Source organism: Molothrus ater, chromosome 28 (assembly GCF_012460135.2).
Source record: "Molothrus ater isolate BHLD 08-10-18 breed brown headed cowbird chromosome 28, BPBGC_Mater_1.1, whole genome shotgun sequence".
Classification (NCBI taxonomy): domain Eukaryota; kingdom Metazoa; phylum Chordata; class Aves; order Passeriformes; family Icteridae; genus Molothrus; species Molothrus ater.
The window spans coordinates 1,711,583-1,724,075 of NC_050505.2; the positions used below are offsets into that span (position 1 = coordinate 1,711,583).

At 56.9% G+C, this 12,493-nt stretch overlaps 2 protein-coding genes across 2 annotated transcripts in view; both read right to left on the reverse strand.

Annotated features, from left to right (window-relative positions):
* The window catches only part of LOC118695136 (exportin-7-like), a 38,596-nt gene extending 38,319 nt beyond the window's left edge, over nucleotides 1-277 (reverse strand). Inside the window, exon 1 of the mRNA XM_036396544.2 lies at nucleotides 59-277. Within this exon, the coding sequence (XP_036252437.1) occupies nucleotides 59-277 (219 nt within the window). The remainder of the gene's footprint in view (nucleotides 1-58) is intronic.
* Nucleotides 278-2,464: 2,187 nt separating this feature from the next.
* On the reverse strand, nucleotides 2,465-11,317 carry LOC118695269 (metal cation symporter ZIP14-like). Its single transcript, XM_054517532.1, has 9 exons — nucleotides 11,210-11,317; nucleotides 10,733-11,002; nucleotides 10,426-10,612; nucleotides 8,319-8,488; nucleotides 7,697-7,819; nucleotides 7,205-7,390; nucleotides 6,411-6,618; nucleotides 5,387-5,571; nucleotides 2,465-5,153 (listed from the first exon to the last, which is right to left on the reverse strand). Exons 2-9 carry the CDS (start codon nucleotides 10,985-10,987, stop codon nucleotides 5,007-5,009), a joined length of 1,461 nt encoding a protein of 486 aa, XP_054373507.1. The 5' UTR covers nucleotides 10,988-11,002; nucleotides 11,210-11,317; the 3' UTR covers nucleotides 2,465-5,006.
* Between the last annotated feature and the right edge of the window lie 1,176 nt (nucleotides 11,318-12,493).

Consider the following 12,493-nt stretch of genomic DNA (forward strand, 5'->3'; position numbering starts at 1 on the left):
CCTGGGATCCCCCCATAAATCACGCTTCGCCCCCCCCTTTCTCCGGCCTCCCCCAAACCAGGAGCCCCCCCACAAAGCAGGCAGATTCCCCTTCCCTTTCTCGGGGCTCCCCCAGCTTGGGGACCCCCTCAAAACCTCGCTCGCCCCCCTTTTCTCGCGGCCCCCCTCGCCGAGCCCCCCCCCGCGCCCCCGCGCAGGCAGGGGGCGCCCTCGCCGCCCCCTCACCCTTGACGATGCGCTCGGTGGTCGGCAGCTTGTTGTGGCCGCGCCCGGACATGGTGGCGGTGGCGGCGGCGGCACCGCTGCCGCCGTGCCCCGCCTCCGCTCCCCTCACCGGAGCGGGGGCCGCGCGGGTGCTCCCGGCGGACCCGCTGGGCTGCCCCGGCGGCGGCTCCGCGGCGCTGCGCTCCCGTCCCGTCCCGCCGCCGCCGCCGCCGCCGCCACACCGCCCTCCGCCCTCTGCCCCCCCCCCCCCCGCCCGCGCCTGCGCCACGCCCGCCCCGCCCCGCCCGCCATCTTGGAGGGGAAGGGGGCGTTGCTAAGCAACGGGGGGGCAACATGGCGGCGGCGCTGAGGGGGGAGCGCGGGAATGGCGCTGGGGGTGCTTGGGCAGCCTCGGGCACTGCCATCGATGCTACGGGAGGGACTGTAAGGATCAGCCAGTGCCTCCCCTGCTGTGGGCAGGAACCCCTTCCACTATCCCACGGTGGCCTTGGACACTTCCAGGGATCCAGGGGCAGCCCCAGCTTCTCTGGGGATTTTATCCTATCCTCTCGCCATCCTCACAGCCAGGAATTCCTCCCCAGTATCCCATCCATCCCTGCCCTCCGGCAGTGGAAATCCATCCCTTGTCCCAAGTTTCTTCCTGAAACACATCCGGGAGGTTCCCACACAAAGCAGACACTGACATTTCAGGGAGTGTCACACCAGGGGTGTAAAATTCCCACACACTTTTTCAGTGTCTTCCATTTGGGAAAAAAACCAGACTGGACATGGAAAAAGGTGCCTGAATGTCCTTAAGAAAGGACTTTCCTCCCCAGTATCCCATCCAGCCCTGCCCTCTGGCACTGGGAGCCATTCCCTGGGTCCTGTCCCTCCATCCCTTGTCCCCAGCCCCTCTCCAGCTCTCCTGCAGCCCCTTCAGGCTCTGGAATGGGCTCTGAGCTCTCCCTGGAACTTTCTCTTCTCCCTTGGGCACTTCCAGGGATCCAGGGGCAGCCCCGGCTCCTCTGGGAATTCCATCCCAGCCCCTCCCACGCTCATTCCTTCCAAAAATCCCACCCCAGTCTCATTTTTCCCAGTTTGGAGCCATTCCCTGTGTCCTGTCCCTCCATCCCTTGTACCCAGCCCCTCTCCAGCTCTCCTGGAGCCCCTTCAGGCTCTGGAAGGAGCTCTGAGCTCTCCCTGGAGCTTTCCCTTCCCCAGCTGAACACCCCCAGCTCTCCCAGCCTGGCTCCAGAGCTGATATTCCTTAGACAGAAAATTTCTGGGGGAAAGGCAAAACAGAAGATGGTCTGTGTCTACCACCTGAAGATGAAGGAGGACAAGGTTTAGATGGGATATTGGGAAGGAATTCCTGGCTGGGATGGAATTCCCAGAGCAGCTGTGGCTGCCCCTGGATCCCTAGAAGTGCCCAAGGCCAGGATGGAGCAACTTTGGATAATAAAAGGTGTCCCTGCCACGGCAGGGGTGGCACTGGATGGGCTTTAACCAATCCAAACCATTCCAGGAATTCCATGACCCCATCCTGCAGCATTTTCTGAGGTAATAGCTTCCAGGCATTCAGCAGAAAAAAGGATTTTGCAGCGGAAAAGAGCCCACTCAAAGCCCCCCTGGAAGTGCTGATGAGCAGGAGCAAGTCCAATGCTCACTGTGACCTTCCTTGCTTAATAAAACATTATTTTTTGTTAATAAAACACCTCAGAATATCAAGATTTGGTTTCTTTAGCTGCAACAGGGTTTCTAAAAATTGAGTTTGCTGCTCAGAGCTGGCTGGCGGGGGGGGAATGGTGTAGAAAAAGGCAAAAAAGAGGGAAGTATAAAAGCAAAGTTTGCTTTTTTTTCCCTAATGGAGGGTAGGAAAACAAGGACAAAAACACTGCCAGGAGCCTGGCTAGTGTGAGCTGGGGACAAATCCAGCATCCCACACCTCCCAGCCAAACCACCGTCTGGAAATATATTTCAGAAAAATAATTTAAAAAAATATATATATAAATAATTAAGGAAGGGTTTTTGGAGCCGCAAAGGCCGTGCCATGCGGGCAGGCTGGGGGTTGTCAGTGCCACCTTCTGTCAGCCGCGCCGCACTGCACAGCCAGGGAAATCCAGCTGGAAAAGCGGGATTGCATCACCCAGCCCGACTCCAAGCCTTCCCCTTGGAAAAATCCTGAGCCAGCAGCGCTCCCACCCCTCCATTCCCCAGCAGCAGGGAGGATTTCACTGCCGAGCACGCCTGGGACCCTCCGTCATTACAGAATATATTTTATTTATGGAATTTTACAAATATCTGTACAATTCACGTGACATTTAAGTTAACGCTCTTTGTTTCTCTCCTACAACACCTGAGTTATAATTTGAAATACTGAGATGGAACTCGAGGGGAAGGAGACACGGATGCAAATCCACGAGGGGCTACATTTGGGTGGGTTCCCATCCCTTTCCCACTGGCAGGTGCCAGCCTGCCCAGGGGGAACAGGAGCTCTCCCTCCTTGGTGGCAGGGCAGCCTCAATTCTCACCTCAATCCCACATCTCTGGGTTCCCTGCAGAGGGGGAACAGGAGCTCTCCCTCCTTGGTGGCAGGGCAGCCTCAATTCTCACCCCCTAATCCCAAATGTCCGGGCTGCAGATTCCTCAGAAAACAGAGATAAACTGGAAACAAGGAGACAGCAGAGTTGTGATTGCCACAGTGAATCCTGCCAGCTCTGAGGACACCAAGCCCTGCTCTCTGCCACCTCCCAGCTCCTGGGGACCTCCCAGGCACAGTCCAGAGGGGACAAACCCCCCATTGCCCCCTGTCCTCCCCCAGGGAGGCTTTTCCAGCCGGGATGCAGCTCCTGTGCCCTGCCAGCCACATGGTGTTTTCCAAATGCTTCCTTGAGAGAGAGCAGAGGGCACCTGTGCCAGTGAAAGGACTCAGATTTTCCACATCCAGTCAGTCAGCTGGGGCTGCAGCTCTCTCAAGCAAGGAAAAAGAGCTTCCAATGCCCCTTTGGTCCTGGAACCTGCAGCACAGGGAATGCCTGCCATGAATGACTGCCCCAGCCAGCACAGGCCACGCTGCTCTGCTCCAGTGGGAAAAGAGACTTTTGGTGACAATCCACAAGGGACACCACATGGGACAAAGCAGAGCCTGTCTCTCCTTGAGGGAATCACCCGAGGACTGTGTGGCACCTTCAGGTCATCCCAAAAAGGCTCCCTCCAGAACTGATATTTAGGTTTTGGGGTGCAGGACAAAGCCAAGAGCCAGGGCTGCTGAGGGGACAAATGGCCAGACTAGAAAAGCCACTGAGAGTGCAGGTGATGATCCATGAGGATCCTGGCACTGCCAGAGGGCACGGGCTCGGTGACAGCTGTTGGGAGCTTAGGAGGAACATCACCCAGCTGGGAACTACAGGAATTCAGGGATTACAGAGATCCAGCCAGGGTACAACGCTGCCAGGGCCCTCTGTCTGAGATGGGCAGCAATAACACCTGGCACAGCCTCAGGTTTGCTTTCCTCAGAGGGCAAAGGGAAGGTGTGGGAGCCTCAGCTCCAGCACGGTGCCACCACCCTGTCACACCCCACACACCTGCACAGGTGGGCAGTGAAGGAAGACACTTCACAAACACTTCACAAACACCTGCACTTCTCCTCCATCCCAATCCAGCACCAAACCATGAGGGATTCCCCTGAACCCACACGGCCACAAGCTTACACCAAGTACAGGACGAGGGGGAAAAAGGGGTGTGAGGGATCCTCAAGCAACACAGGTGGGGTGGACAACCTTATCAATATGATAATAAGTAATTCACCTAGTGAATCTGGAACGCCAGCCCGGAGGCAGAGCTGGGAAGTGCCTGGAACACCCTTCTCTGGCTACTCCCTAAGGCTGGGAACACGCAACCTAAAGAGGTTCACAGTCTGAGTTTTGCTTTTAAAAACACCCCCCACCCCACCCTGAACCTTAGCACTGTTTAAAAACTGGTGGCTGTTCCTGGGTGTCACCGTGAGCTTGGACACAGCCTGAGGAGAAATCCCTGGGCTGGAGCCTGCGGCCGGGCAGGGCTCTGCTCTCATCCCCTTCTGAGCAGCCCTCACAGAGAAGGAGCTGGGCTTTCCCCTCCTTCCAGCAGCATGGACTGAAGGGAGGGTCAGGGCATCCTGGCAGGCTTCTCCCAGCAGCCCAAGTGTCACTCCAACCCAGTTTGGTGTGCTCTGCCCTGAGCACTGACACCCAAAATGTGCTTTAAAACCCCTGCCCTCTTCACCCCACTCTTGCCAGGGCATTGTCCGGGCTGAAACGGAGCAAAAGCAGTTGGATGATGGTGACATCCTCCTCATCCTCAGCACAGCTCTGAGGGCTGGCTGTGGGGAGCGCTCTGAGAAGGGTCTGTCCCTGTCTGTCCCCATCACACAGCCCCAGAGGGGTCAGGACAGCCTCATGTGCCATGGGAACGCTCCAAGCACCACGAGAGGAGCAGCACGGCTGGAGCAGCTCCTGTCTCCCCATTCCATCCTTCCTGGGAGAGGCGAGGAGAGAAGGGATATGACACTGGACAAAGTCAGGTCAGTCCTATGGGAAGGGGAATTCCACTCTCCTCAGCCTTAAACCAGAAAAAAAATCCATGGAATAGCTTTCAAAGCAATGTCTCTCCTGTAGTGTGACGTCAGTGCCCGCACAGGTACTGTTGTATGTTTGCAGCAGGAAAAGGAAAGGAAAAAAAAAAAAAAGAAAAAACCCTTCCCCCCCCCCCAAAAAAAAAAACACCATGGAAAAATTGGATCAGGGCTGCAGCTCGGGCTGGTCCTACCCTATCTGGATCTGCCCTGCATACATGGTGAGCAGCACCATGATGGTGAAGCCCGTGAGCAGCCCCGCGTTCTGGATGGCGAAGGTGATCAGGGCGCTGCCGTTCTGCTCATCCTCCCGGCTCACCTCGTTCATCTCAGGGAACTGCAGGGGGAAACATTGGGATGGCAGGGCTCAGTGACAGCCCCATTGTTCCTCAGCAAACACCCACCAGCCTCCCATTCTGGGGATTTCAGCCAAAGCAGAGAGATCTGCATGTGCCAAGGGGACAGAGCAAACCCCGCCGTGCCTGCAGGCTGAGAGCAAGCAGAGCTTTTCCTAGGAAAAAATCCCAGGGCTCAGGGTTCCAGGCTCAGGATTTGGGGCTCAGGATTTACCATGTCAGCCAGTGCTATGTACAGGAACATCCCTCCAGCCAGAGCAAAGATCCAGTTGGCAGAGAAGTGGCTGCCGGCCACGATGCCGAAGGCCAGGCCCACGTAGCAGCAGCAGGCAGAGATGAAGTTGAAGAAAAGTGCCTGGCGAATGGTCATCCCAGCATTCAGCAGGATCACAAAGTCCCCTGAGGGAGAAGAAGATGGGAGGATGAGGAAGGAAGGAAGGGCTGTCAGCAGCACTGGGACAGCACCGACTTGAACTCACAGAAACCTGGAATATCCCGAGCTGGAAGGGACACAAAGGATCAGAGTCCAATCCCTCCTGGAGTGCACAGAACACCCCAAACATCACAGCATGTGCCAGCTCAAGTGTGGGCTCCCTGTGGCTGCTGGCACTGGGCACTGACCATCACACTGCCCCTAAATTCGGACATTCACACCCAAACCTGCCTCTCCTTCACTGACCATTCCACTACTCCTGAATTCAGACATTCACACCCAAACCTGCCTCTCCTTCACTGACCATTCCACTATTTCTAAATTCAGACATTCACATCCAAACCCACCTCCCTCCTCATCTGCCCCTAAATTTGGACATTCACACCCAAACCCACCTCCCACTCACTGACCACAGCGCTGTCCCTAAACCCACACACTCACACCCAAACCTGCCTCCCCTGCACTGACCTCTCCAAATTCAGACATTCACACCCAAACCTGCTTCCCCTGCACTGACCACTCCAAATTCAGACATTCCCACCCAAACCCGCCTCCCCCCTCCCAAACCAACGAGGTGTTGAGGGGTTTTTTTTGTCTTCAGATGCCTCCATCTAAATTTAAATCTCAGACATCATATTACCTCGTTATTTTTAGAGCGGCGATTACTCAGAGCAGTTTACAGCCCTCCCTCTCCCCCCTCTCAGCAGCATCACTGTTTATTCCACCCCAAATCTGCCTTTCTGGATGGACAAAGGACAGACTCCAGAGCCAGCAGGAGCAGGGGCAGCCCCAAGGAGACACATACCCAGCTCGTGTGGGAACTCCTCACACAGGATGGCCACGGAGGTGCTGATCCCTTGGAAGACAGACACGGTGAAGGAGGCGCCGATGGCCAGGCCGTCGATGAAGTTGTGGAGGCCGTCACTGAGCGTGATCATCCAGGCCAGAGTCCCAATGTCCGAGTACCTCACCTCCTTCAGCCAGTAGCACGCGCTCTGGGAGGCCTGCAGGTCCTGCCACAGCACCCCAAAATGGGGATCAGCACCCAAATGGGGTCACTGATCCCTCCTCCAGATGGGAAAACCACCCCACTAATCATGAAACCAGCACAGCGGAGCTGTTCGGTCCTGTCGCAGACATCTTTTATGAAAAATCCTTTCCTTAGGATTTCTCCTCCTGAGAAGCTGAGAGGCCTCAGGAACAAAATGCAAACAATGGTTATCTGCTGCTGTGGAATGCAACAGGTGCATCTGGGATTGGTCTCATGTGGTTGTTTCTAATTAATGGCCAATCACAGCCCAGCTGGCTTGGACAGAGAGTCTGAGCCACAAGCCTTTGTTATCATTCTTTGCTATTCTATTCTTAGCTGGCCTTCTGATGAAATCCTTTCTTCTATTCTTTTAGTATAGTTTTAATGTAATATATATCATAAAATAATAAATCAGCCTTCTGAAACGTGGAGTCAGATCCTCGTCTCCTCCCTCATCCTCAGACCCCTGATGGTCACAGGTCCCACCACACACAGAGAATTTGGGCTGCAGAACTGGTTTTAACTGACAGCTGGGATTTTGTCACAATGCCACAGGATGAGGCGCTCACCTGGACAGAAAGGGAGCCCACCACAGCCTTGTCATCCCCAGGGGGGGGCTTGCACTCCAGGTCACTGGTGATGTGTGGGATCATGTGGTCCATGTCCCCGTTCTGCAGCTTCTCCGTGACCCCCTCCTCCCGGTCCTTCTTGGAGGGCAGAGCCTCAGGGCCGTAGTGGCTGTGCCCATGGTGGTGCTGTGGGATCAGGGGATTCAGGGCTGTCAGACATCCCCATATTCCTGCTCTTTCCTACCCTGCCATGCTGATATTCCGGCTCTTTCCTGTCCCACTACCCTGAAATTTCTGCTCTTTCCCACCCCACCATCCCATTATCCCTGCTTTTTCCAACCCAGCCATCCCATTATCCCTGATGTTTCCCACCCCACTATCCCAATATCCCTGCTGTTTCCACCCCACCATCCTGAAATTCCTGCTGTTTCCCACCCTTCCATCCCAAAATTCCCGCTGTTTCCCACCTCACCATCCCCTGCTCCACCTCACCTGGTCCTTCTGCTTCAGGAGCATCTTCAGGATCTTCTCTGTGAAGAAGAAGAGGTAGAAGCCCCCAAACACCACAGCGGATTTGGAAACGCAATAATCTTCCTGAGGGTTGAATCCAAATGCCTGCAGGCAGGAGGGGACCCAGGAGAGGATGAGGAGCAGGCCCTGGCAGTGTCCTTCATCTGCCTTTGCCCCTGGGGTGACACTGGAGCGGTGACACAGCTCTGAGCTCTCTCTGAGGAGCAGCTGCTTTGGGACAAGCTCAGGAAACACCTTTGTGCACCTTTAATCTCCCTCACTCCCTCCTCCAAGCCGGCTGTGCCCCGAGGCATTGGATCCAGCACCCGCCCTGGGGCAGGGATGCCAAAACCGATTTGGGACCTACCTCCAGGGCTAGAAAAAGCCAGAAAAGGCAATAAAACAAACCAGGGATCTCCCTGGAGCCATTCCCTTCCAAACTCCAGCTCCGAGTGGGTTCCAGCCCTCCATACCTCGCTCTGGGCTCCCCTCCGGCGCCGCCTTCCCCTTCTCCAGCCAGCGAGCGCCCAGAGAGAGAGAAACAGCCCCAGAGAGAGAGAGAGAGAGAGAGAGAAAAGCACAGACCCGCCAGTCCTCTCCCTACCTCGGGAATGAGCTGGAAGAGGGCGTTGGAGTAGAGAGTTCCAATCGCCAGAGCTATGAAGTAGAGGAGCAGCCGCTTGTAAAATGTCTTCTTCATGAAGGGCACCACGCTGGCTCCCACCAGCGAGCACAGGGAGATGACGGAGACGCAGAGGAAACCGTAACCCCAGACTGGCAGAGCCAAACCCACCCCGGGAGACGGGAGACGGGAAGGGACGAGATCAACGTGGGGATGGGCAGGGGAGGAATCCACACCGACAGCACAGAGAGAGGAGGGAGGGAGGGAGAGAAGAGGACATTCATTAGTGATTGTTGTTCATCTGGCGCCACCTCCAAAGGGCGAACCCGGCGCTCCGCGGCTTTGGGAATCTCAGCTGGGTTTTGGCAGCCAGGCCATGGCCCAGCCAGCCTCCAGCTCTGCTCCATGGGCCGTTCCCAAGCCACAGAGCTCCTGGGTCCCCCCAGCACCTCGTACGCTTCAGCCCCATCCTGCAGCCAGTCCCAGCCGGGGTGCTCCGGGTGCTGGCAGGGCTGGAGGGTACCTCTGGCATTTCAATTCCTGGCAGATCAGGAATTAGAGGCGCTTGGTTTTTTATGTCCAGCAAATAAAAGTTGCAGTTCTGGAGCTGAAAAGCTCGGAAAAACATCCCACTGCCAGCACGGATGAGGCGTTCACTGCCTGGCAGCAAACAGGCAACACCAGGGGGAAAAACCCACTGGAATTTTAAGGTTGGATGTGCCAAATCCAGCTCATGCTCTGAGGAGGCACCTGGACCACATTCCAAAGGTTTCCAATCCGGGTGGATTTATTCAGCTCCAGAACTGCGCAATTACAACACAATTAATTTGCAATATTTCTGTCGGTCCCATCAGAGCACCAGGATACCTCATGGAAGGCAGAACCCTTGTGGGAACATTGGGCTGGGAAATCAGGTAGGGGAGGAAAAAAAAGGCAATTAAAGGATTTTTAAAAGTTGGCTGATTCCAGAGGAAGCCAGGCTGCTCTCTGTGTTTTTATATGGATATTTGATCATATTTTCATGGATAGTTCACATTTTTTTCCCCTCTGGCTCATGCCAGTACTGCTGCCACAAATGTGGCTCAGCACATCCCTCCAAGGGATAAACTCCTGGACACCCAGAGCAGGAGCAAACAGCTTCTCCCAGCACATTCCCACTCCTCAGACGTGGCAGAGACGGAGGACACTGAGGGTTTCCTGGTGCTCAGAGGGGTGAGAAAAGCCCTGCACAGCCCCTTGAGCCAAGCCCTGAGCCTCGGGTGATGAGGGGTCGGATCGATTCGGCGGGGTGGAGGCAGAGAGGGCGCCCACGGAGCTGCCCCCGGAGACGGGAGAGAGGCAGGGACGTTCTACCGCACCTCTGGGATGAGCTGGAAGAGCGCGTTAGAGAGCAGCGTGCCGATGGAGAGCGCGATGAAAAACAGCAGCACCCGGCTGAAAAAGGCCTTCTGGGAGCACGGCACGATGAGGACTCCGAGCAGGGAGGCCACGTTAATCATGGACACACTGAGAAAACCAAAGCCCCACACTGCGGAACGAGAAGAAACGAGGGCCAGACATTACCGAGGCTCTCGGAGAGCCCGAACCCGGGCGGGTGGGAAAGGCTCCGGGGCAGCTCCCTGTGCTCCGGGTGCTCCAGCTGCGACAAAACCATCCTGGGTTTGCAGGGAAGGTGGGAATGAAGCCAGGGGGTTGCTTGGAAAAGGTTTTCCCCAGCCAGCCCCAGCGTGGGAGAAGCTGAGCTGTGCTCAGGGCCGCTGATCCAAGACCTTGGGCAGCGTTGGCACCGGGATGGGCGGGAGCTGGCTGAGCATCCACCGGCAGCTGGAGGCCAGCAGGTCCCTCCAGGTCACCCCCTCCCACTCAGGGGAACCCACAGCAGAGTCCCCTCCTCATCCAGCTATCCTGGAGGCACAGAGGTTATCCCAGCAAAACCACACCATGACACCATCCACAGCAAGGAAAACTCGGTCAGGATTGCCGGCTGCTGGAGGAGGGAACTCCCAGGAGTGGGAACTGGCTGTTCCTCATGTCCCCAAGCTCCAGAACCAGGCAGTGTCTGTAGCACCCCCCCCAGCACCCCAATTACCTTCAGCTGAGCTGGGCCTGCTCTCCTCTGTCTGCTCATTCTCCTCATTTTCCAGGTTTTCGGAGGCGCACGCCCTCGACTCCAGCTGCTGCAGGATGGTGGGGCAGAACTCCTTGAACTCGCTGTGCCCCACAGGGGAGCCCTCGCTCAGGTTGTGGATGGCAAAAAGCTCCACAGAGCTGAAGCACTGCGGGAGGGAAGGGACAGAAATGTGCCTTGAGATCCCCACAGCTTCGCAGGGAGATTTCAGGAATCTGCAGGGAAGTTTTGGGGGCCCACAGGGAGGTTTTGGGAGTCCCCTCCTTACACGGGAGAGGTTCAGGCGCTGCTGAGATGTTTGGGAGACATTGGCGTGTCCCACTCCCACATCCAGGCGGTTCAGCAGGGCCTTGAGCTCCTTCAGGCTCAAGGTCTGGCTCTCCCCATAGCGCTGGAGCAGATCCTGCAGGAAGGAGGCTGCCGAGACGCCGGGGCCGTCCCTGCCCGCCCGGACCTGCGGGCAGGGGAGGAGGCAGAGCAGCAGGAGCAGGCAGCAGCTCCGGGGGCCCACGCTGGGGATCATGGTGCCTCTGGGATGCTGGGAGAGAAACCACACTGCTGTTGGCTTTGGCATTCCCAGCGCTCCAACCACGGCTGCTCCACCCCACCGATGGATTTATCCTCAGGGAAAGGGGGAACATGATTTATCTTCAGGGGAAGGAGGTCTCAGCATTTTTCCACAATGTTTCCATGCAAAACCACCCCCTCCTCCTCCACCCTGAGCCACCCCAAGCCCCTCACTCACCGTGGGGGGCTGCCAGCACACGGCTCCTGGGGGCTCTCCAGCTCCACAGCACCTCGGGGTCCCTGGGAAGAGCAGGATGGTCGGGAAGCAGGCAGGGCTGTGCCAAAACCCAGCTGTGCCAGCCCCAAATCAGCTCTGGGGGGGTGAGCAGTCACTCTCCAGCCCTGGCCACGCGTGGGTCCCCTCGGTGTCACCGAGGCTGGGACACAAACGCCTCAATGCCAGCGCTCGGAGGGACAAGGCAGCCCTGGGGACAGAGGTGGCCTGTTCATGAGGTTATAATTTAACCAGGATAATTACCATGAACCGAGTGAGCTTACCTGCTCTAACTGTAGGTGCCTTTATAGTGTTTGCCCAGAATCAATCCTTGCCCTCTCTGTCCTTTTCATATGTGCAGGGAATTGATAAAAGAGGGGTGGCACAGCCCCGGGGTGCAAAGGAAGGGGCGCAGGGAGAGGAGGGGACGCCAGGCACGACCTGCACGTCCACCCTGGGAGGCTCCCAGGAGCCTGGAGCTCAGGCTGCCTTCCTGGGAAAGTTTCCCTGAAAGGTGGATGGCAAATTTGGGATTGGCAAGGAGAAAATAAAAATCTGCTGCCTCCATCAATGCAGCAGCCATCCCAGTCCCAGTGTGAGGTTCCAGGTGCACCTCCTGATCCCCCTGGAGCTGCTCCCGGTGCTCCTGACCCAGCCCTGGACACCCCACAGTGCCTGGCCTGTGCTGACAGCTCACAGGCTCCAGTCTCTTCTAAAAACCAGGACATTTTTGAGGCCCGGCCAAGCAATTGTTCCAAAAATAACCTGGGGCCAGGATTTCCATGCCAAGGGGCTGCAGGGAACCCGCAGGACCCCGCTCCCCATGCAGGACCCCACTGCCCCTGAAGGCTCCCACATTCCCACAGGTTTTACCAGCTTACCACCACTTTGTGAGCTTTGTTCTCTGGCAGCTTTTAGCCTTCTCCTGCCGGGGCTTAGCTTGGATGCTTTGACTTAACCCCTCTCCTCCCAAAATGAGGGAGGAAGCCCATCCAGAGTGGTGCTGCTGCTGGGAACACCCTGCTGGGTGGGGAGACCCGAGGGATCTCTGCCTCTTCAGCATCTCCCAGCGAGCCCAGACCCTTCCTCTGCCTCCCTATCCCAACCCACCCTTCCAGGTGAGTCCTCCTGGGCTCCGTGGGACATCCAGGCTCCCACAGGTGCTGGCACACAGCCCAACGTTCCAAAGGTTTGTCCCGGCTGGCTGCACGTCCTGCTCGCTGCCCTTTCCAGCCGGGTGCTCCACAA